At 41.8% G+C, this 25,409-nt stretch overlaps 1 protein-coding gene across 2 annotated transcripts in view; it reads right to left on the reverse strand.

The window, feature by feature from the left end:
- ITPK1 (inositol-tetrakisphosphate 1-kinase) overlaps positions 1 to 25,409 on the reverse strand; it is a 150,344-nt gene that overhangs the window by 18,029 nt on the left and 106,906 nt on the right. For both annotated transcript variants that reach the window (XM_018082718.2, XM_025896074.2), the window contains 2 exons: positions 4,108 to 4,206; positions 2,153 to 2,193 (listed from right to left, as the gene is read on the reverse strand). In XM_018082718.2, coding sequence (XP_017938207.1) covers positions 2,153 to 2,193; positions 4,108 to 4,206 — 140 coding nt within the window. The remainder of the gene's footprint in view (positions 1 to 2,152; positions 2,194 to 4,107; positions 4,207 to 25,409) is intronic.

The raw sequence follows: 25,409 nt of genomic DNA on the forward strand, positions 1-25,409 counted from the left end.
TATCATAATTTCCAAATAGCATTCCTCATTATAAATGCAGAGCTGTCTTGAAGCCAAAACTAAACATTTGCACCAGTATTTTTTACTGACAGTGTCCTTAAGGAATTCAGTCTCAAAAAGCATAGTGATTCTCTGCCTTTTTCTCACTCAGAAAAAGTAATTCTGGACACATTTCTTCAGGCTATGAGTCTCTCATGGCAGCTTCACCGAAGGTTAATTATGTTCTGACCTGCTGACAGCCAGGAAGCACAACTTCCAGCCATCATCTCTGTTCAAGTTTAACAAACGGTGCTGGCAAAGCAGGGTTCAAGTGCTGAGCTGGCCAAGGCAGCTGCTAGTGCAGAGGCCATGTAGAGCTGCAGGACACCACAAGATGGTTAACAGCACCTTGGCTTAACTACAGCATGTTCTCACATGAGAAATGAGGAGTCCACCAGCCTTGGCTGGCACGAAACCCAAACTCCAGCCTGCACCTTCAGCTGTCCCTGTTAGCCAGCACTTGAAGTTTTTGAACAGCCATCTTATGAAGAAAAGCAGGTTTCTGGTCAGTGTTTTGGTTCTGGTGTCAACTCTGCAGTGAAAATATATCTACAGAAAATGAAGTGCTTTACCGAAAGCCAAAGAAGGACTCATTTATAAAACAGGCAACAATTTATTTCTAGACCTATGCTTCATCTTTTAGACAGACTGTACTGTAAGCAGCTACTTATTCTATGCTTCCCTTGACATTATTGACCATAAGCAATTACAAGACAGTTCCACTCTGACCATAAATACACTTTGGATCATTCAGCAACTCCAAAAGTTGCTACTACTAACTATGTAAAGTACCATGCAAGACTTCAGGTTTTTTTCCAGGGGTCCTCCTAGGCTCTCGTCATAAGTTCCTGTGATAAAGTCCAGCCTACAACTGTATTTTAGTCTAATTTTTGCTCAGAAAATGGAATTCTGGCAGGAGGCTGAGGTGCATCTCCATGGTATGAAAGATCAAAGAAAGATTCACCAAGGAAACAAAGTCCAAGCCTGACTGGACACAAACTGAAAGGTTCATGCATTTCAGGCTGCAGTTGCAGAGGAACTCCTGACAGAAACATCAGCAAGGAAGATTGAGTCTGAAATTCATTAACTAATCCAGAAATTCATAAATTAATCCAGTCCCCAAGTGCTCTTGAGAATGACAGCAAAAATTTATAGCAGTTGCTCTGGCAAATAATAGGACTGTCTATTGGCTTGTGAAATAATCCAAGGTAAGGCCTGACTGAAAAATCTCACTGCATTTTTAAAAGAAAGTGCTGATCAGTTAAGATTTCAGCCATAGCCATTCTGCTAGTCTAGACTAACATTTTACTTCAGGGTCTTCAGCTCTCAGCACACATTTCAGGAGCAGCTGGGAAACCTGGACTCATGACCACGTTGCTAACAAAGGAAGCTGGGAATTAAAAGAGCCAGCAGCAAGGGCTGGATTCTCAAAACTGAACTGCAGTAAGCAGGAAGGCAGGAAGCACAAATGGAAAAGAATTAAAACAGGACTCAACTCACCTAAATTTAGAGGAAGCTAGTCTCATAGGTAATGCACTCCTTCCAGGAATATACAACCATTTTAGCTGCAATTGCCTTACAGGAAGGCAGATAAGCTCTACCAGCACTGTTCTCCCCACAGATCCCACTGTGTTATTACAACTGAACATGCCTGGAAACCATCTCTGTTTGTTGCTCCTTCCCCTCAAGGAAAGAAGCCAGCTGCTCCATCTGAAGAACAAACCCACTTCTCATCTGTACCACAGACATGTTGGAAAAGTAACACTGTGGGATGGAAACACTTATTTAGTGTGACCTCTCACCAAAGGAGAGACTGAAGGAGATTCCTTGGAGACAGAGCTGACTGGAGATTACAAACTGCTAGACACAACAAGGTGATAGAAGCTAGAAAGTGCTAAAAATAATTTCCATATCAGGAAGTTCAAGTCATATTTAACTTCATTTCAGATTTTTGAAAAAATAATGGTGCAATTAAACATGAGGGAGAGGCAGGGAAGAAAAGTTGTTTGTGCACAGACCTCATTCAGCCTACTACAGGATTGGAAATCACCAGCCAAAACAGCATGGGGGGACTGGAAGCAGGGGGATAATACTGCAAAGTTTTTCAACTTACCTCATGAGAATTGGTTCCATGGGCCACTCTGGTTTTACAAACTGGGTAAATAAAAAAGAAAAAACAATTCACCACTGAAACAGGACACACAAACCCCTTATAATCCTGTTCCCACCCACACATGCAAACACTGGAGTTCACCAGACCAAGGCATTGACTGTACCAGACACCAGTGACAGTCTCTGCTTGAACAGTGTCCTCAATCATTGCAAAGCTTGGTTTGCTCCAAGCCCTATTCTCTGAACTCCTCCCTGTAACACTAAGGTGCAAGCACAGATCATTATTAGGACTGGACAGAGTTGCAAAGCATCAGCTAAGAAGTTAGTATCAGTATGGGATTGCCATCCTGCCTACTCAGAGAGCATCTTCACAAGTATGTGATTTTCTTCTGAAGTTGGAGCTACTTTACAGGTACCACAAAACACTACTGTCCTGCAAACAAAGGAATTGGGATACGGTGAAAACCAACTTATTTTCCTACCTCCCTGTTTTTGGAGAAGAGTAGGAAACCTAATGACCTCTATCAAACTAATATACAAGTTATTTTTCACAGGAAACCACAGAGGAGGACAAAGAAAGGTAGAGAGTCCAGCAGTTCTTTTTCCTTCACATTTCTTATCTGATCTGTATATCTTGGTTCTCACCTCCATCCTAAGTAAGAGGAGGAGTAAAACCAGTAAGACAAAAGAAAAAAAATGCTCCTTCTGCTAAGAAACCAGAGAAGAGCTGAAGAGCCTGGAACCCACATGATCACTAGAGCTGATGTTACTTATGTGTTAAGCAAAAGAGATGAAAACTTGCAAGTAGTGAGGGGGTGGATAGGATGAGGCTTCTTTGGAGGTTGTTGGAAGAATCAAATTGTCAGGCAAGAGGACAGGCAGCTATGAAAGGCAGATGACCTGCACTAGAATCCAAAATAAGTTGGTAACTTGAGATTTTGGAAAGTGGTATAGGATGTCTCACAGACACATCCTCTGGAGAACTGGAGCGTTTTTAAGAAAAAATAAAAAAAAAAAGAGAGAAGAAGAAGAAAAAGCACTCCCAGAGTACCAAGCTGTATAAATTTTAAGTGCTATTTTTTAATTTCATCGTCATTTATAGAGGTTGATTCAGACCTTCTGGATATATGGGCTATGCTGCTGACTACTGAGCACCAGTCAGCCTGTATTGAGAACACAATGTGAAGAGGGGGTCAAAGTCGTTCAGTGGGCTTTAAATTACTGCTTCACAATCTAGCTTCAGGAGACCTGCCCCATTTGGGAGAGCGATGGCAGGGAGGGCAAAACATGCTTTTTCCACGCAACTTTACCTCTGAACCTTACAAATGAGGCAAGCACCAAGGGAACAAACACCGACTAACCGATTCTGCTCACTTTATACTGCAAGGAATCAAATAAAGGAACGAATTAAAGCACAAGCCCCACAGTGAAACTTGCTACAAAGCACAAAGAGTTCATAGCAGCTGTTTGAGGCTGTGGGCCCTTGGAGTCTTTTACATATGGTAGTTTTTTACCCTTTTTCTTCTACTCTCTATGATTATATTTGTAGTCTGGATCAGGGAAAGGGAGAGGTGGATGAAAAAAGAGGACAATCAGCAAGGCAGTGATTTTCTCAAGAAAAACAATGAATGCAGCTGGCAGGAGAAACACCTTGCACAAGTTCAGGGCAAGAGGCTAACTTTGTTAGAACTATTAGCATTTCCCAGGAATGCATGTTTACTTTAGTGAGGTGTTTAAAGTAAGGAACATCAATAAAAGGCAAAGTAAAAGCTGATAGGGAGGCTTTGTTCCACATTCCAAACGCTGCTTTAGAGCATTTATTTTAGGAAGGTTTTAACAACCGTGACACTTTTGGCAGTGAAACCCACACTCCTACAATGTTGGCTATGCCTTGGGGGATGCATGTGCAATATTCAGAACCTACTAGAAGCACCAAGAAAAAGCCCATGTACATACTGAATGGGAATGCCAGTCCATTCTTCTCTATAAGCTCCAAGGTATCTTCTCCACAGGCACTTGTCAGCTCCATAAAGGGTGGTGAACAGATCCTCTCATCTGCAAGACAAAAAAAAGACTCAAATTGAGATGAGGGGTTTAAGTTCTCAGCTGCATCATGAACAGCTCTCTCCATACTAACTGCTTCTTGATAGTCCACTTTAACAGTTGAAATTAAAGCATCAGAAAGATTATAAGCCAAGACTGAATTTGGGTTTCTGGAAACATTTCAGAAGATGAAAGGCCAAATTTTCAGATAATCTAAATGGAAATATAAAGACAGTATTTTCAGTCAGGCAGCAAAAATGATCACCTGCTTAGGAACGTGCAGCTGCACAAGACTTAGCTAGTGAGGTGAAAAGCAATGGGGATCTTAGCTCTTAACTTTATGCCTTCAATCATAATTTTCTAAAACATTTTACAAAAAACTGAATGGTCATCAGTTGTGACTGGAACAGGCAGTCTCACAAAGCCATCATTCCTGTAGGGCTCCTCAGGTGGCAGATTCCAGTGTAGATTTACTTCAGACAAGGTGCCAGTCATGTAATACGTACTGCTGTTCATTGGGACCTCTGCCACAAAAGCAGTGCTCATTTGGTCTGGCAAAGCCAGTCAGAGCACCACTGAGACACCAAGACACCATGTCAAGACTGCTCAGTGTGGTCTGGTTAAAGAGAAAGAACACAGGAACCATGGTAAGATTGAACAGAGCAGGTCTGCTGCAGTGTTTCTGCTGATGTTGCGCTGTTCACATGGGGTTGTGGGAAGGCTGGAGTCAAAACCAAGCCCTCTTAGTGACTCAGTAGGTTGACTTGCTCTAGGATTCACCTCCTGTTCACTGTAAGAATACTTAGATTCCCCTAGGAATGCAGCAGGAAAGGGAGAAACCACTGTAAGACTCACAGCACTTGAGCATAAATTGCTCAAGAGGGCTGGGTTTGAATTTCAAGTGCAAAGAGAACCTTGGCTTCAGCCACAGCTCCAGGACAGGGAAGCAGGCCCAAGGATTTTCAGACAAAAGCTGTGCACACATTGACAAAATCCAAATCAAGAACATCACCCACGTACAAGCGACTATCCAATTTACCTCCTCAGGGAGCATAGTCTTGAAGTACTACCTTCATGGAGTTTTAGATGTGACCAGGTTAACTTTGGAGCCATCTAGGAGTTATAACTTGAGTTAGCTGCACAGTACTGAATGTAATTCAGAATGGGTCTGCCAGGACTCGCTTTTAAGACTTATTTCAAGAGAAACACTGTGACACTTTCCTCCAAGAAGCAACTGGAGATGAGCACAAATGATGGGAGCAACTGTATCTGGCAGACTCAAGTCACAGGTTTATACCAACCAGCAACTTGTATTAAAAATAAGCAAAACATGACTGTTATTACCATTCACATCTAACCTAGTGAGGACAGAGAATCCGAACAGGTGGAGCCCATTCTGTCCAGGTGGTGCAGAAACTGAAAAGTACATGTGAACTAAAATCCCAGCAAAGTTAACCATATACTCTGAGAGAGCCATGCATTCAGAAATCACTTCATAAACATTGTTTAGATTAATGCTTTTCATTTCATTATAAGTATATATATAAAGAAAATTGAATCATCTCTGAAAATTACAGAGATGCAAAACTCTCTATATTTTGGTATACATATCTCAATACATCCTCAAGGCTTTGAGAATATCTGAGAACTCTGACCATTAGCAGTGCTGTTGCTAACAAGAAGTTTTCTGAGAAAAGAAAAGGCTATTTTCATACATTCTAAAAGGAGCAGAAAGATTGATGCTTTGAGGTCAACCTCTACAAAGCTAAACAAAACATCCCAGACTTCAAAGCTTTCAGTTTGCTGCTATGAAAACAGAAAGCAGCATCCAAAAGTGACAGGTACTGTAATATTTACAAGCCTTTGCCAGACTGAAAGTTCCTTAGTTGGATGAATTTAAGGAATAAGATTTAGATTACAGATACTTGGGAACAACTTTGGCTTGGCAGCTCTCCCACCCACATGCTTAAGACTCACAAATAACTTTGCCTTCAGAGTGCAGATGCAGAGGGACGTATGGTTCCATCTCACTTCCCTCCGTTTCTCTCCCATGCAAACAGGAACAGGAGACAGGGAGGATTCAGTTTTCCTGCTGATTACATGACACTTGCATGGGGAGATGAAGGAAGGGGCAAACAGTAATTCCTTTGACATTGTACTTAGAAAAGACCATGTGGATCAACAAAAAGTAGCAGAGAAGACTCTTAGCATCTCAAAGTGCTCCCGCTGACGTTGCACAGCATTGGCATTTTCTCCACCAAGAAGGCAATTCTATCCCACTGAAACCTCTAAAACAGACCATTAATTCACAGTCAGACCTGTGAACAAACAAACCCTTGCTCGACACAAGATTTCAGTACAGCCTACAGCTAGAAAACTGCCGCTCTGAGTTTAATCGCACACACTGACATTCTGAAGATGGTTGTAGGTTTAAAAAAAAAGAGTCCTCCAGCTGCTAGCAATCATCCTCTTCTCCTTCCCAGGGTGGCAAATACATGCTAAAGCTTTCTCTCATCACCAAGCTCCTGCTATCAGACTGACAGGAGACTCTGCACACCTTCTGTGCACTGAGATCTAGGACAGACCTAATTCAATGGCTAAGGGTCAATTCAGTACTAATTTACATCAGCATGGAACTACACATTGTGCATATGATCCACATTGTGCAAATGAACACCCAGTGGTACACCAAACCCTCCTCTCTCCTCCTGCCAAACTAAACTGCTTTAATGTGAAATTACTGAGCTGTGGTCAGGTGCTGGACCCTTGGTACTGTCACTGCTTCTTCACAAACCAGCTGTGACAAGACACCATGGAAAATCTCTGCTAGAAAGAACGACAGTAAATATATACAAACAAAGAAACATAACAGTCTAGAGGTGAGAAGGGTGACATGATTCTGGTTCCACCTAACTCTAACCCTGTTGATGCTACAGCCTAATCCTCTAGTCTAAAACCAAGCAATATTCTCATTTGCACCTGAGAGCCCTAGTATGGACAAAGCACTTTCATAAAAGCAGTCTGAGAACTACTATAGCATGAGGCCACAGCCATGCCACACCTCCCATGGAGCTGCACTGGCCATGTACTGCTAGCAGAAGTGACTCTGTATGTGTCAGAACACAGACCTGATACAATGCAGAACCTATGCAAGGAGCTGATGCTATTGCTCTTCAGCCATCAATACTCAGTTCTTTGTTGTGCACTGAGATGCTACTGAGATGCTACTGACTGGAAGACTCTTCTTCTAAAACAGCAAGTTTGGAAAAGACTCTGCCTCATCTTCCATCCTTGGCTATGTACAAGTGACCTTAAATCCCAAACGATTATTACAAATGCAATTTTTATGCTTTTCACATTGGATCTGAAATTAAAACTCAGGCACTTCCTCCCTCCTTTTGGATGCATACACTGTATCACACAATAAAAAGATAACCACAGTTATTACCCCTATCCTCATGAAGAGTATGCTGAACTGAAGATATCAGCAGGAAAAATCTGTTTGTAAGTCAAAGGACTGCTGTGAATTAAGAGGCTGTACATTGCTATGGTGCACACTTAGAGAATGGTATTTCTTTTTTTCCTAACTGCCTGGTTGTCTCTGGGAGTCCTGCCTTTGAAATATGGCCAGGACTCCAGGTGGACCTTGTCAGGTCCAGAACTGCCAACCTAACAGCAACAAGGAAAGATTCCTTCAGATCAGGAGAGGGTTCAGCTCTCATTTCAGACAACTACCAAGAGTATCTGTAGCACTTTTGTTGTTAGAAACAACATACCGTAATTAAATTTAAAAGTCAAAATTCTGTCACTCTGTTCCTCCCCCATCCTTGTCCTCATTTTTATTGTATGCCTTGGCACAAACTTTGTGGTGTCTGCTTTCCATATTTTCCTTCAAATATGCTCCCTTTTCTTCTCACAGGGAGCTCTTTCTCCTCTGTCGTACTTCCTGTATTTTTTCTCACCCCCATCCCCATTTCTCACCTATGCCGTTCTTTTTTTCAACTGTTATTTCTGTTCTTCCACTGCTACCTACACTTTATCCCTCCCTCATCCTTGAATGGAGATCATGGCTGGGATCATGTTCATTGCAAAGGCAGGGGGAGCGTTAGCAGTGGGACTCCTGAAGACAGAAGGCAGCACTAACAGGTCACAGGTGACTGGCAGCACTCACAGCACCGGGGCAGTGAGCTCTGGCATGTCCTGCTGTGGGGTGAGCTTTGTCAGAGCACTGTTCCATTCCCACACAGGAACAACACTATTAAGAAGGTGGAAGACTTGACTGATGAAGGCCAGTTTACAGAGGTAGTAACACAGCTAACCAACAACAGAAAGGTAAAAGAGCACTCAAACCAAGGAGTCAGTGCCAGGAGGGGATTACTCCAGGTGAAGTTCAACAACAGTGACAGGAGCAATGGGATGTGAAGACGGGGAAGATGCAGACTAAAAACTGGCTTGGAAAAGAGAGTTTTCTGGCAGTGAGAATTGGTGTAAATCTTTATACTCCAGACTTGCTTCAGTAAGAGATGCTGAGTAGTGCTTCTCTCAGGGCCTGTGCACCACTGGTGGCCTGCAGACAGAATGCCAAACAGTCACAGGATATCCAAACCCCCAAAAGGAAGAAGGTACAAGAAACCACACACTCAACATACACTCTGATTTGGCAGGCAGGCAAAACAGATAGAAGAAAAATAAGAGTAATATATGGCTGATCCCAGTTAAACCAAATCTTGATAGTAAAAATGGAAGGGCTGTACAAGACAGTCTCTGGATGGTTTTTGATGAGGGTAGATAGTCCTTGTACTGTAGAAGCTTGAGAAGTACTGACACAGGGCAGCTGTGGATGCCCATGGGGAAAAAAATAAACCATAAGAATAGAAGAACCATAAAATAGTGTCTTATTCAGATTTCTTTGGTCCTTATGATTTTGGACCAGTAAGAAAATAAATAATAGACTGCAAATCCAATGCTCTGCATTCATAGATCAACAAACTGTATTTCCTTCTCTTCAGAAAAGAAGTTGAAAGAGAATTCATGGCCATCTGTGAGACTAGCTCAAAACCTGTGGCTAGGAAAAAAAAACAAACTGTGAGGAGGCCACTGCCGATTTAACTTCAGATTTACAGTCTCAACATGTCTCCTACCTCGTAATTCACCATCCTTCATTACCTAACCTAGGGATTAGGAAGCACAGTAGAGAGGCTGAAAACCAAGTATTTATTCCCAGCACCACCAACCTCTTGCCACGAGACCATGACACAGTCACCAAACACATTCCATGTCTGAGCTCCCATTTGTGAAGTGGGGAGAAGGCTTCACCCTCTCTTGGCGAGGCAGGGCTTTATGGAGCTGGTTTAAGGAGTTTCAGGAAAAAGACTTTTTGATGCTACTGGAGTCATTACAATAGCTGAACAAACTACTTGTTTGAGGCTTCAGTCTGAGCATCAGCAACCACAATCCTGAGAGTGCTACTGGAAAAACATAAACACATATTCTTTAGTGTTTAAAGAATATCCTGTCTTTTGACCAGGCTCAGTACTGTGTCATTAGCAGTGTCTTATTATGTGTTTACACACAGGAGGACCAGAAGAGGGACATGCTGAGGACAAGGGAAAGGTAAAAGAAGTTAGTACAGCGAATTTGTGAAACAGGAAGACACAGTTTGTCAAAGGAGTACAAGAGGAGGCCTGGAGTCCCCCAGGTGTGCAGCAGACTTGGAACACCTAGATCCCTTAATTCTGTTTAGCAATTCCAAATGGAGCACAGCTTGTGCCTGAGTTGCTCTCTGTGACCAGAAAGGTTGCCAGGGTTATTTCTGAAGAAACTGGGTACACGACCTCCACATCACACAATGTGTTACGCAGAGAAATGACAAAGATGCTTCTAGAAAGTGCTGGTCTCTGGTGTAAAAACCCTCAGGCAGAAAAACATCCATGTCAAAATCAGGACCGGCTTAGGCCAGTTATCATCCAACTGTTCACAGAGCAAATGTTAAGCCTTAAACTATCAGAAAGATTTACAGCAGACCATAACAAATTTCAAACTTCCTACTTTGTTGAGAAAAGCCACTCTTTAATAGAATAGTTGGCTCTGTGATTTGAAAACATTTTAAACTCTTCAAAAATAAATATATTTTAGTAAACTGTGATTCCACCAGCTTGCACCGCGGTACTCTGTTCCTGTGGGGATAGAAAGGATACACAGCCAGGGCAATGTCTTTTTCTCCTAATATAATAAAGGGAGGAAATCTTAACTTTCATCTCACCCCTGCCTTCTAAGTTCATTTTCAACCAAAAAACCCAACCCAGAGAAGCTGGCAGGGTTTTTTTTTTAAGCATGCAGCTGAACCTTATCTCAAAGCTATCTTAAACCACTACAGATTTTTGCTCTTTGGCACCCCTTTAATGATCCTTGTAAATTTATAAGCTTTGGACTGTCACTTCTGCTAGAGTCAAAACTTAGTATGTCCCAGAGTCAGTCAAGCTAAGCCAACCCCAACTTCACAGCAGTCCAGCCCCTATGAACTGGAAGAAACCCTTCTTCATTCCTTTCTGTAGCAGGTAATTTTGCAGTTGAAGCTTCATAAACCAAAAAACTTCATTCATAAGCCCCACAATTTCAACAGGTTTATTTCAGCACTTCTGAGCTGTACTAAAAATACTCTCAAGTTGTTTTCCCCTCCCCTCAGAAATGTGTGTGCATGAGGAATATTGACAAAACAGATTTAATTCAAACATACGTTGATCTGTGCTCATCACTGAAGAATCAATGCAATCTGAATATCTGTATGCTTGCATCTTACTCTTAAGTCTGTGGGGGAAAAATTCCAGTTCTCATGATACAGCAGCTGTATTTTGGGAGCAGCACATTTGGCAGCACATTCCAAAGACACAAGAGGGCAGAGTAGACTCAGCTTTAAGGGCACAATTTCAAGCTTACCCTAGCATGACATCCAAGGAAATATGCACCAAATATCTATCTATGTTAAATGGAACATCTGCCAAGCAACAGTCTTGCTTTTTAATAAAGTAGTGATTTTGAAGCATTTGGGCAGTGAGTGAGAAAATCTCACAACTGAATACATAAGAGAAATTATTAAAAAAAATTCCCAATAACATGCCATTTCCTTGCAATTTAGGAGTGCTAATTATGGTTTTCGAACATGATGAAATCAGCTTAAATTGAACAGAAAGTATAAAATATAAAGAAGAAATAAAGGGAAAAGTCATAGCAAAACCAACCTGATGGAGTTTTTTCCCTCAGATGAACTCTTCTTCAGAGACAACCATTTCACAAAACTACAGTCTGTACAGAATCCTTCTGTACCTTTTGGATCTAGACTTTCATCTTACACCCACTTTCTTTAGTGAGCAGAATGCTACTTTCTGAAGGGAATTCACCTCCTCTCTTGGGTGCTCAGGCTGAAAGAAGCAGGTTTTGCAAATAAGCATTCAGCTCATTTGTAAGGTGATGGAACCTCACAGGTACCTGTCACTGAGGAGCACAGCTACAGACCTGCCTTCAGTTAAAACAGACCTGTGGTGAAACACAGTCATGACAGAGCCGATAAAGTGAACTCACGGTGATGTAACAAGTCAAGAGGTGAAAACTTATCTCATTCAGGAGACAGAGTAAAGGCCGGGACATGTGTGTTCATCCTCAAATAGCCCCATTTTTCAGCAGGTAAGAGCAGCTACTCACCACCTTGCAAATGCAACAGACTGGAAGCTTTTCAGCTGAAGTTAAAAAACCAAGCACATCTCACCACAGAAAAAGGAGGCAAATGGACCAGCTTTCCAGAAGAAGGAAATAAACCTTCTGGTGCTTCTTAAACTCTGTGTGGAGAAGGTTAGGCAAAACTAACTTATAAGTAATGATGAAGGGTGGAGAAAACCTGTCAGAACAGCTTTTGTTGAAACAGTAACATTTATTCCTTAGAATATTGAAGCTGTACCAAAACTTAGGAACTCATTTTACAGGCAGGAGTGTTTCCAACATTACAGGAAGAAAGAAAGTAATTTTCCTCATCAAGGAAAAAAATGAAAGGAATCGTTTGGCAAACTCAAAGAAGCCTTTTCTGCATTTTTACCCCAATAATGTTCCGCTCAGAACTCTGGCATTGAAAGTATTGGTATCTGTGAAACCCCAAAGGCATTTCCAGAAGAGAGACAATGCAAAATCTACTCTGCATGTCTGCCCTATATTAAAATGCAAATGTCAGAGTCAGTGTGAATACCTGAATCCCTAATAAAACCAACTCAACTGTCTAAACAATAATTTGTATATACAATATGTATTTGTATATACAATATATATTTGTATATTGTTTCAAAGCTTGTCTATGTATGTTGAATACAGGAATTATAGTTAGCATTGCCATTCTCAAGTGACAGAAGTCCCCAGTTTTAGTACTCTTACCAACATGGACAACCCTATTATGTAGAATGATAAATGAGTCTCAGAACCAAGAGCCAGTGTCCAAATATGACTCCTTCCTGTGTAATACAAAAGGTATATAATGGTCCAGACGCAGCATTTTTCATGTTTTCTCTCCCAAATACTGAGCTGAGAAACTACTTAGACTAGTACAAAACAATTTCCAAGCTAAACTTCGACTTGCAAACTACACATGTCCAGGATAGGAGTCGATGGGATGTTAGTTTTGCATCCCCCTGGTCTAGATGAGAGATAAGAAAAGACAGTGGTGTGCACTTCACTGTATACACACACAGAGCTTGAAAATGGCCAGGGACCACCAGACTGGGAGCAAATATGTTGTTATATACTATGTGCTGGAGCTTGAACAAGATATGAGCACCAGGGCCCTCATACTTAAACAGATACGTAGCACCAAAGTTCCTCACAACCACCTAATGCACACAAAAAACTGACACCAGTTTGTTCCATACAGTGGGATGCTAATCATTCCCAGGAATCTAAGGTAAGCTGTGAAGGCCCAATGCTGAACTCCTTACTGAATTTATTTGCACGTAACTCTTAAATCAGTTACTTCCTCTCAGTTGAAGAATCAGTCTTTCCTTCTATTATACAGAGGACATTGTCTAATAAAATAGAAAAACACCAGGGAGTACATTCATGGCAGGGGGCACGATGACAGACATGACACAGGCAGCATTTTCTTGTCCATGACAGAGTTCATTTGAAGATATTAGAGTACCCAGAAGAGTAGAGCCCACTGAAGCTCTTGATATCTCTAATCTAAGAGGGTTGATGGCCCTTAACCAGATCAGTTTAATGAGCTTTTGAAAGCTAAATCCTGGGAGAGACTGCACAACGCATGTCCCATGCTTTCAGTAAATACCACTTCCAATCTATACATGCTGGGGCAGAGGCAAAGCAGCAGCCCACAAGGAGTTCAAAATAGTAACAAAATTCCCTCCGAGGTAGAGAGGTATCCCAGGGACACACTGGAGGTGCCTCTGACTGTATCAGCTGTGCCTAGATCAAGCCTCCCTAGTACAGCAGGACTCCTGTAGCACCTGTGCCCCAGCTCGAGCCAGGGAGGAATATGGCTTTTGGCTCCTGTTCCAAACCATAACAGCAATGATAGAGGAAATGTGAATAACTACCTGCCTTTTATGACTTTACCAACTCACATTTATGTGGGGACAAAGTGAAGTGCAAGAGTTAACATGTAGATCTGTAAAATACAGCAAGATCTTGGGATAACACTGAATAATAGGAGAGGCACATCACTGCCACTGCACAGCTGAGCAGGGCTGACAGCAAACCCTATGGCTGGGCATCTCCCATCGGCTATGCTGGGGGCCACCTCCGTGCTGTGAGGTCAGAAGGACTTGCCAGAGACTTGGTGATCACTGATTTCATTTGAGTTTCATTATGCAAAGCACCCACCCAGAACACAACTATACAACAGCCATGCGCTTCTTCCTGTGCCATGGATGAAACGTAAGAACTTGGCACTTCAGTAACAACAGTAAAGAACTCTTTACAGATACCTAAGCAGAGACTTCAATATCAGCTTAATAAACATAAGCAAATTATCATGGTCCCCAAATTTACATGTAACATGGGAAACAAGAAGCTAATGTTCTGCCCTACCACTGTCTTTGCACAGGTGAACAATCTTCTCCAACACATGTGGGACTTTTGCCTTCTACACTGCTCACCATTCAGACCTTGCACTTTGTGGTGTGGAAGGGAACAAACTCAAATGAACAGGATTTTCTATTCAGAAACATTTTGTATTTTCAAATTAAGATCTTATAGAAGACTTGTAGACAATCCTGAAGCACTTATGAAAAATGTAACTGAAACACTCGTTCTGGTCTTGAAGGATTCTGCTCTGTACTTGTTTGAATGCCTTAACTGGAGTAGGGTGCATCAACCAAGGCTGCTGCCCAACACAGGGTACAACTTGATCATTTTTCCAAAGTGAGGTGGACTGGGCCCACTCCAAAACCAATGAGAAGAAATAACTTCTGAGACAAACAAGTTATGTGTATTTTAAACACCAGAAAGAAAAAGAGCAAAGACCTATCTACGTGGGAAAGCTTTGTTGGTGTATGTTTTTCTGTTCTAATTATGTTAGTATAACTACAGCAAAGGAATGCACACACACCACTTTGTTTAAATTGGATTGGTTTCTGTTGTTAAAAAGTCTTTAGACAGCCCTGTACATCTCTTTTCCTAAACAACTGCAAAGCACTCTGGGTAAATATTCCATGGAACAGCATTCCCAGACTGAAACCCAATAATCATCAAACCCGTGCAATACCTGTGGGAAAATACTGGTAGGCAAGAACCTTACCCCCTACCTTACCCATTACCAATAAAGAGGCAGAGGGAGGAAGGACAACTCCATCAGAGCAGAGTCCCTGACTGATGTGCCAGCACACATGGCAGCACCAGGAGCCAGGCACCCTGTGACAGCAGGCTCTTGAGTTCCAAGAAGCCATGTGCCAATGGATAACTGTGACAGAAAGGGGAATTCATCTCACCTAACTGCAGTCAACATGTTTCTGCAAGCTGTCTGTGTACCAGTGAAGCCGGTGGAAATGGGCACATTTGGACAGTGATTTACCTTATACACTCAGCAGTTTGAAATTAGTCACCTCTGGACACATCTCTACCCTCTGTTAGTAAAGTCCTAGTACTGCATATACACGTAAATTTTAGCTAGTGTGAGGTGTACTGAACTGTCCTTTGCTGCCAGACAATTACCTTCAACAGAACTGTTGCTGCAAAGTAATCTTCCTATTTTCCTGAAATGTGTATTCCTGTCTTGCAGGGAACAATGCTGACCTGTATAGTCTGAAAACACAAATACCTATCATTTTCTGGCCTCAGTTACTACACTGACTCCTAATTCATGAACCCAAGCATGACAGCAAGGGTGGAGGAGATGTCCACATGCAGAAACACCCCGAAGAGAAGCCCAGGAGGACAGAGAACTTATGACTGATTTCATAGAAGCCCATGGTTTGGGTTGGAAGAGACTTTAAAGATCATCTTGTTCCAACCCCTCTGCCATGGGCAGGGACACCTTCCACTACATCAGGTTGTTCAGAGCCCCATCCAACCTTGCCTTTAACACTTCCAGTGATGGGGCATCCACAACTTCTCTGGGCAACCTGTTCCACTGCCTGACCTGACAGTGACTCAGAGATGAATCCTCTGGAAGATGCCTTGAGCCACACAGACATATCCATTTAGAAAACACTACCATACTTTGCAGCACCGAGTATCTGGCCAGTGAAGAGGAAAGTTCCCCTTGTGTTCAGTGTCAGTTCCCAGTATCCAACAGATCCTTTCCGAAAGGAAAAGTAACATCCTGTGTCTTCAGAAAATGCACTTCTTTGAGAAGTAAATAGTTGCAAGAACTTAAGAGTACTTGATGGGCACCTGTTGAGTGTTTTTCAACCCACTTTTTGGTGTGCAACAGTGCTGCAAAGATATGTCAAAATCCTATGCCCTACAATATGATATGTCCCACACAAAAAAATTTAAATGCTACTAACAGGGTAAGTAAAATCATGGGCTAAACTCTATTCTTAATTATGTTGTAATCAGAGAAGTATTAAGGACTACCCAGTCAGAAGAATGCCAGATTCATACCATACCAGTTGCAGGATCTGAACTCTGCTCTGTAGGTGGATTAAAACATTATGGAAAGAGCTAAACTCTTGGCTAATTTTCAAGAAGAAAAACATTGCTAAGCTCAACAAGCTAGACAGCTCTCAGCATGACCCATCATGGTTTGTATAAAACATCTTTGATTTAGTAGACATGCTATTTCCTTTTCATCTGATCTATTTAATGACCTTTTTCCAGGCTTCAGGAATCTGGGTACTCATTTTCTTTTTGACAGACTGAAAATGCTGTAACAAAGTCAGGGCAACAGAAGACATTGAGAGACACAGTATTTTCAAAATGTGGAACATATCTGCATGTCTGGAAAAGCTAAATACTTCAAGGACAATTAGTAGATTTCTGAGACATGCAGTCATGTCTTTCAGTCAAAACTTTACTAATTTGCTTCCTAGTAGATAAAAAGAATTAGCTTGTATTTGCAAAGGTTTAAAAAAACCTAAACCACAGAGTATATATTAAGATTAGACTTTTCAAGTAGACAAATGCAGATGAAAGACTGCTCATAGAAGATCCAGGCTGCTATCAGTGATGTACATTTCATTTATACAAACCTCTTCAAATATACAAAGTTTCACATGCAAAGATTATTCCAGCATCCCTGGGCTATCCAATGGGGGTTTCATTTTACTGCCAAGGAAGTTGAAGCAGACCCTCAGTGAACCAAAGCAACAGTGGGTTTCAGTGGCAGGCTCTGGCTCAGGATGTACCAGCAAATCTCCCATGGTCTCCTAAAGCACTTCTCATTTGGAGATCTTCTCCATTTTACAAAGGCAGCACTTGTCACCAACCCATTTTACAGCAAGGAAAATGTGAGAGACAAAACCCTAGAAGGGTTCATCAAGAGACAGCCTGGGGACAGGAGTGGAAAACCTCATCTTCTCTGCCTGACATCGTCTGAAACAAGAATTTAACCAGTTCCTGGATCTGTCCCGAGTCACCAGCCATGTGTGATGCCACAGCATAACAATATTTGTTGAGGCATTTAAATTCAGAGAAAGGAAATATAGATACAAAAATACTGAAGTAAAAAAGTGCAGTGGAAAAGTTTATAAAAGCTATGAACAGCACACAGAGTATAAGCACTTCGGCTTATTTCAAGAATGTAGAATGTGATCCTAAATAATGTTAGGATTTGCAAAGATACATAACACAGACACATAGCTGAAGCCTTATATGAGATTTCCTCCTGTGTCTAGAACTAAAATCCCTGTCCATTTGTTTGGTTTCAACTTTATGTTCTTGCGTTGCTGTGATTATTACCGATTGCTTTTTTCGTCTTTGTGCCCATGGATGATTTCACGTGAGTGCAAAGCTGTGCTACTAGCACCGTGTAGGTATCCAAATGTGCTCATTTCTGTAGAGTCTCTCAAACATGAGGATCTACATGTCAGCACTCAAAGCACTCCAGAAACAAGCAGGAGTTTTGTGCTGTACAAACACATCAGTTCTCTGAGGTGGGGAGGCTGCTCTTCCCAACTGGAACTCAAATTTGGAGAAGATTAGATTATGCAAACAGAGGACTTCTGAGACACCATGAATGTGTCCTGACAAGAACATTTTAGCTTTCCTTCCTCTTCCTCAAGGCCAGCACTGGTGCCATTTGTTAGCAGAAACTCGAGTGTTATGTATTAATCAGCAAAGCAGAGCATATGCATCTTTTCTGGGTGATTTATTCACATTACCAGAGAAAAGGGCAACAGAAGACATTAGGCCACTGCAGAGAAGGTGCTGTCAAACTCAACACTTGTGCTAAAAAGCAGGAATGATGTACCTTTGGTCTCACAGGGAACAGCCTTCAAAACCTGACAGCTTCTCTCTAAGATGCATGTGGAGGAGGATGTTATTTCTCAGAGCTGCTGAATTCAGCTCAGCAAGAAGGGGAAAGCACTCAGAAAGGAATGCTGTGTTTTGCCAAACAAGGACATGTTAGCACCCTACCAGGACACCAACTCAAGCAGTACCAGCATTTGTTTTGTTCCAGTAAGTCTGGCTATTAGTCACATCTATGCACTGTCTGCAGCAGCCAAATGCTGTAGTTAGACATATGAGACTTGTACAGGCAATTCCAGAAACACATTCACTCTGTGCCAAAATACAACACGCTGCCAGTTACAGAAGGGGATTCTCACTCCAAGAGCAGGGGTGATATTTTGTCTCCAAAAATGTACCAGGAGTCAGAGGTGACATAGGACCTGAGAACAGTCAGGAATGTACCATGGCTTAGTGTGACAACGTGCTTGTCCTTGGGAAACCCTCAGTTTTAGCAGAACAAGAGGAGGAAATGCCCTGAGGGCTCCTTGCAATGTCTCCCCAGGAAGTGACATTGCAAGTATCAATTACACTGCTGAACTGAGAAAGTGGGGAAAAAAATAATCTGTGTTCAGAACTAGAAAATCACAGCAGGTGTCAATATTTTCCAGTCTTCAGGCATGTAACATCAACATTTCAAGCTTCTCCATCAAGTGTTTAATTTCAGTTTCCTTAGGTTCCTTAGGAATTGTCTGCACAGTGTATAGCAGAGTACAAAAGCAGGAAACCATTGGGAGATTTGGTGCTTTACTAAAAGGGGAAGCAGAGAACATGCCAAGTTTCTTGTGAAAAAAAGATGATCGCGAATTGTGTAATGTTGCAAGGGGGACGGCTGTGATCCTGACAGTGGTTAGGCTATCACAGCTTTTGAAAGTCACAACCAGGATGACAGGGTTCCAGCAAAGAGCAAGTGGCAGTAAGCCAGCCTCACTCATGCAAAAATCTGTCACTACTGCTACTTGATTTTGCAGACCACTTTCATACAAATTCAAAGAGCAGGGAGGCATCCTGTCTACTTTGTTCACCTGAGAGCAACAGTTCAGGCTTCCAGATAGGAACAGGCAGTTTTGAACAGAGGGAACAAAGCCTAACAGAACTCATACCCTGCTGAATTCATATCCCTGCTGCTCCTTCTTTATAAATGAGAGGTCTAGGACATGACTTTGGTTCAGAGCACTTAATACAGTCATTAGGGACTTTAGGGGCTGCACCAACTAAATGCACCCTTGCAGAACTAAACTCCTTCATTTCCTTCTGACAGCCCTGTTTGGAGCACAAGGACACAGGCTTTACACTCCAACAGACTCATGGAAGGTACCAGTTCCAAGACTTACCAATGAGGAAACCACAAAACCAGAAAGGTCCCTTCTTTCCCAACAAGCCCTCGCCATTCACCTGCATTTTTCTAGGGTGAGGCTGGGGAAGAAGGCAAGCACCCACCCACAGTCCAGGAGTGGATAAGGATGCTTGTGACATTCCCACTTCAGTCATAAGCTAGCCATGACATACAGCAATTGTCAAGTGGATGTGCTACTGTAACCAATATAACCACCTTGCTGGAGGAGCTGGAGGCTTGTTCCTCCCATGGAGGCAGGACCAAATCCTACTGTAAAGAAAAGCAGCTTTCCTAGGTGGATGCAACCTCGTGGCTACAGAAGGCAAACAAAGTGAGAACTCGAGGAGGATGGCACTGCCACAGCCTTTGCTGCCTAGAACAAAGAAGAAGACATGTCTGAGCCAGACACGCTCAGGGCACAGAGTTGATATCTTGCCATGTTCTGAAACTAACTCTTCTACGCAATGTGCTTTATTCAGTTCATATTCTTCCCCATGAGGCTGAGCTAGATGCTTATTTGAATTTGCTTTTAAACCTGCAGGATGACCCCTGCCCTCTATACCATGAAAGAGTAATTATGTTCATTTTGGCAATAGTTATTGGTCTGTGATCGAAATAAACACCCTGTCCTCAATGCCTGTTTCTTAAGTCTGCCCAAGTAAGAGAATATTCTATAAATATATCCCTGTCAACGAGCCAATACACTCATGGGTTTTACCCTAATATTGGTTTACTTTTATAGCTCTTCCCCTATAAATATTTTGCAAACCTATCTCAGACAAGAAGAAATTAATTTTCTGTATGAAAGGCAAATAGCAGGATAGATGTTCATGTAGCACAGTGAAAAATGAAGCATTGCAAACACATCATTGCCAACTGGTAAATTAGCGAGAGTTTGAGAGTTAGGTATGAATGAAGTTACCAACCTTTCCTCTCCCCTTTCTGTTTATCCTACTAAGCAGGAAATCCCAGACAAGTCTCAGAGACCACATTTAGTAATGTATCTTTCTAAGAACCAACTTTAGATTTTTTTAAGGATTTTCATTTATTACATTTCATGATCACTTCTGCACCTACCTGTGCTCATTTTACTTCAGCTTCTCTCAAAAAATACCCAAGGATTTTAATTTCATTTTGTTTTTAACCTTTGCATCCCATTTCTGCAGCACTTACATTCTGCAGCATGAGACTAGTCATTATGTTCTGCCTTAGAGCTGCCAAAACCCAGGGTTAAACTGCAGTCAGCCAAATTTCAGACCACTTCTTCAGGAGAACACAGGAGTGGTTCAAAAGCTGCTCCTCAGCACAAGATGGGGTCCTCACAGGCAATATCCCACCTCAGCCAGCAGGGACAACCTGCAGGCACCAGCATGAACATTTTAAAAATAACCTTACATGCATTTCATTCCAGCTACTCATCAGAGAATTCTCAAAAGATGTCAGGTGGTTTGTTATTTCAACACTGATCTAACTGCAATATGATCAATAGGAGGAAAAAGAGGGGACAGGACTTAAACACACCATGTGAACCAGATTTAGGTTTTCAGTCTTTCTAAGAGACCAAAAAGATTCATCCAATAAGGATCCTCAACGTCTTTTTGTTCCCCAGGATGAGACTAGTCTTCTGCATTCCAGGTCTGTGAAGCCCTGTGATACTTCCAAAAAATGGAAACTTAGATGTATATTTGTAGTTACAGGGTACATAGTTCACACTATCCCGTGAAAACCGTTCCTAGTATTCACTTGGTTTCTCTGTATTTTAATTTTCCTTCAGGTTCCCCCTTTCCTTTTCTTTCTGTATTTGCCAGGGAGATCTTCAGCATCCCTTGCTAAAGGGAGTTTTTTTCCAGTATCAGGACAGTGTCTGACCGTAATAGAAAAATCAGCAGAGAGAAAGGCTAGTGGCAGGTGTCCAGGTAAGAGTATAAAACCACAAAAGCTTACAAGGACATTGTCCCTGTCATAGCCTCTTGTAGCTGCCTTTTAAGGACTTCTCCAGGAAAGTAAAGGGTTTATCTGCTCTCAACAGGTTTTTCTGCCGTCAATCTAATTGCTTTTTTGAACACACACAAATCAGCATTCACAGTGTTCTGTGGCACTGAATTTCCCTGTTTAGCTATGCAGTATAGGATAGTGAAAATGTTGTTTTTTTTTTTTTAAGCGTACCACCTACTACTTTCATATTTACCAGAAGAAACAACACATTGCTGTTCCCATTCATCATCAGCATGCTGCTCCCGATTCACAGAGGCCTCCATTGTGCTCCCTCCCCTCTCAGCTGCCTCAAGAAGTTTTGAATTCTGCATTTCAGTTCGATCAAATCCTTTGCCAGTGAAGCTACTGCACTGGGGATGGAAAAGAAAGAGTTTGGCTGCTCTAATGAAGCATTTCAGTAACACAGTGCAGGTTTCTGTCAAAAGATCTTAGATTTTGCCTCCAAAGACTTGTGCTGAGACTTTAGTAGAGACCCTTAACAGCACAGGCAATCAGACAATCTTGCATTTAATGCACAAGACTTGGAGAAAAAACAAAAACCATACTTCTGTAAGCTTGCTTTGGGACTTTAGGCTATTTAGGTTGTATTTCAATGTACCAGGTTATTATGCAGTCTTTGTGAGGTTAGAACAGCCACTTTCTGAAAGAAGTAAGGTATTTTGTTGGAAGAAGTTGCTGAAATGCAAGAGAATTGCTTATAGATGCAGGTCAGATTTTGAACACAGTCTCCTACACAAAGTCCCTACCTCTCATAATAAAGTGCTCTAAGCCAACAAACCTCGTTATTAAGAACTAGAAACTGCTCAAAAAAGAATATGGAATAATTAAAAAATAGCTGTTTATTAAAATTTTCTTAGTTCAGAAGGGACTGCATTTCAGCAGTTATAATGAAGATGATAAGCTGCGTTTATGCAGTTACAGAGCATTAAACAGACTGCATTCCTTTTGTGTGACTTACAAAACTAATCAGAGGCCATCATCAAAGAGGTATTATGTAATATCTATGCCGTTAAGTCAGGTTGTAAATCCTCCCACCCTAGTGTTCAGGAGGGAGGAGATTCCTGCTCCAAAAAAACACTGCAGGCCCAGCTCAGAATTTGGTAGTGCTGGTCAGACTCAGACTTTCATCCACAATCATGTCTAGATATGAATTTTCAAAGACTAGCATGCAGGTAGATAGGGAACAACATTCAAGTGAGATGCCTGCAGGGAATCTGTTTGCTTAACAGCATGCCTGCCCAAACACACCATATATATCCCCCACCCCCCCAAAAAACTCTTACCTAATTTAAAATAAAAGATGCCATATTATATATGTTCTGCTCATTCTCAAATTGAGAATATAGACAATAACATACAGCTAGAAATAGCCTCTAACTTTAGGTTAACTTTAAATCAAGAATCAGATTTTGTAGCTGGATTACGTCAGGGGTTTTTTGTATTTTCTTTGTAGCAGTAGATGTGTCTGGTGTGGGGCTCAGAAAGCTGCTGAGATGGGTTTTGAATCCTAGAAAAACTCCACAGAACATTCCCTCTCCCCCTCCCAGAAGAGATGTGTTCAGCTGATTACACAGGCATCCCTAGTTCACTGCAGCATGAAAGGAATCAGAGCTGAGTAACACCCTTCCACAGCCCATCTTCTTCCTTTTACCTTGAAAAGGAGCTGTAAATTCAGAGGCTGCTCTGATTCTGAGCTAGCACACGCCTGGCAACGAGAGCTACCCCATTACTGGGAAAAAGATACGGTCTGGAAGAAATGTATGTTTCTCCTGCATGATGCAATGCTCCTGGTTAGATGCAAGCATGACACGGAAATAACCTGTCCCCTGCAAGGTGACACACAGCACGCTCTGCACAGTGAACAGAGGGGACAGGACTACTGCTGCTCTAGGCTTTGCCAGCTCCAGCCAAGCACGGTATTTCAGGGCACTGTAAGACTGAAAATCAAAGCAAACAGATGTCTCCAATCTCAGTAATAGCACTTGAACTGGTAATTACATCAGAGGCGCTGGTTCTCAGGAGAGTCGTTCACAGTATGATGGTGAGAATTTGGTCAATGGGCATTTTCCCATTATAGAAAACTCTTCAGTAAGGGCACCATCATTATGTACCATAAAAGTCAGTGCTGGCAAAAGACACTTAGGAAGCCCTGTGACAAATGGCAGACCCGTCCCAATATTAATCTTATCCAGCCATCAGCTTGAGATGTCTCAAATGGTAAATGTAATAGAAAAAATAACAAACAAATACTATTTTAGGAACAGCAGTTCTCTGGTCAACTCAGTCTACCAACATTTAGCTGCAACCCTCCACAGACACATCTATTAAGTTTAATTAAAACACAAATATACAGTCTGTTTTATTTGAGCTCCATTTAGTGATATGCTGCCAGTCCACAGACTTTCCCTCCCCTACATCAAACTCTGACTTTAGCATATGTAATACTTCATTTTGTGCAAACAAGTCTTCCTACAGGATAAAGATCATTACATTAAATTATCATTAATTTTAATTATCTCAACTCTGGATATGCTGCCCAGCCCTAAAGACATGTTTTATTTCAAACTACAAAGCAGTGTCACTCTTCTGGACTGTTTTTAAAAGCCATGACATTTATTTAACACTTACGACAATCAGTATAAAGGAGAAAGCTAAATTGCACCACTGAAATGGTAAACACCAAGTTCCCAGCAGTGTTAATCTTTCTCTGATCCCTTCTTCCAAGAGGCTGCTCCTAGGAATCTGATCAAACTTGAAAGCCCACAAGTACTTTTGGAGATTAGCTGGTGAAGCAGAAAAGAGGAGTGAGTTAGGGTGAACAGTGAGTGTAAGAAAAGTGTTTCATTGTAGAAATTTCTTCACACTCGATCCCCTAGGTTCTTTTTATTAAATGTTTTATATTACTTTAATGACAGCCTGTACTGAATTTCCATAACCCCTCTTCTGTCAACAAAGCCCAGCACTGAGACCGGCCTTAATTTAACACTAAGAAAACAGGAGATGGAGGAAGACAGCTAGCCAGGGGTCCTAGCAGGTCTCTTGCACCATTTGCATCCTATAAAACACTCTAGTTTTTTACTTCGTTTGAGGTAAATTGAATAAATAAGGGCTCTAGAGAGAAAAGAATGAGACACTACAATTTCTGAGATGCTGACAGATGAGAAGAAGGACAAAAACCCCACTGCTTTAGGTTTTGGCTACTTTTGGAGACATTGGGCTCTGAAGCCTAAATAGTACCTCTTTTCATTGTTCTTGCTTGTCAGAAGTATTCTGCAATGGTGAGAAAAACATCCCTGCCTGAATGACTAAAAATCAAAAGACTGAGCATTAGACCAGGCATAATACAGTGCTACAAAACGGCACATGCATATTGCGTAGTTACTCAGATTAAAGTCTTAATCCAGATGACCTGAACACAAAGATTTGTGGCTAGGTTTGGAGGTGATCAATTCAGGTAGACTCCAGCTACTTCACAAATTAAAACCAACCCCCAAAATTTTATTAAACACTGTCAGTCCGTCAAGGTTTGTGCTACAATACTCATGATCCTTCTATAAACCATTTCCTCATTGACAAGAGTGACTGAAAAAGTTATATAGTGCCCTGAAACTGGACAGCCTTGAGCCAGATCCCAGGCAGAGAGGTGACTGCAGCAATGGGACACATCACGATGGGGCACAGGGGATGGTGGGCTGGAAGACTTCACATGTGTACGGCCAGCACGTAGTGTGGATGTTGCTCAAGTGGTCAGAATTCACCAGGGCCTAGACAAGCAGTCCCACTGTCACCAGTAAACCCATCTTTACAGAGATAGCTTTCAGTAGCACAAATAAGTTGCACTTACTTCTCTTTCCCTAGCTGGTGGGAAAAGTTGCTGTTGCCAGCAGTTCAAGCTCACTGTGGAATGAACTTTTTTTAAACTGGCAAATACTGAGCAGCTCAG

Source organism: Manacus vitellinus, unplaced genomic scaffold, assembly GCF_001715985.3.
Source record: "Manacus vitellinus isolate BGI_N305 unplaced genomic scaffold, ASM171598v3 scaffold_6_pilon, whole genome shotgun sequence".
In the NCBI taxonomy this organism is placed as follows: Eukaryota; Metazoa; Chordata; class Aves; order Passeriformes; family Pipridae; genus Manacus; species Manacus vitellinus.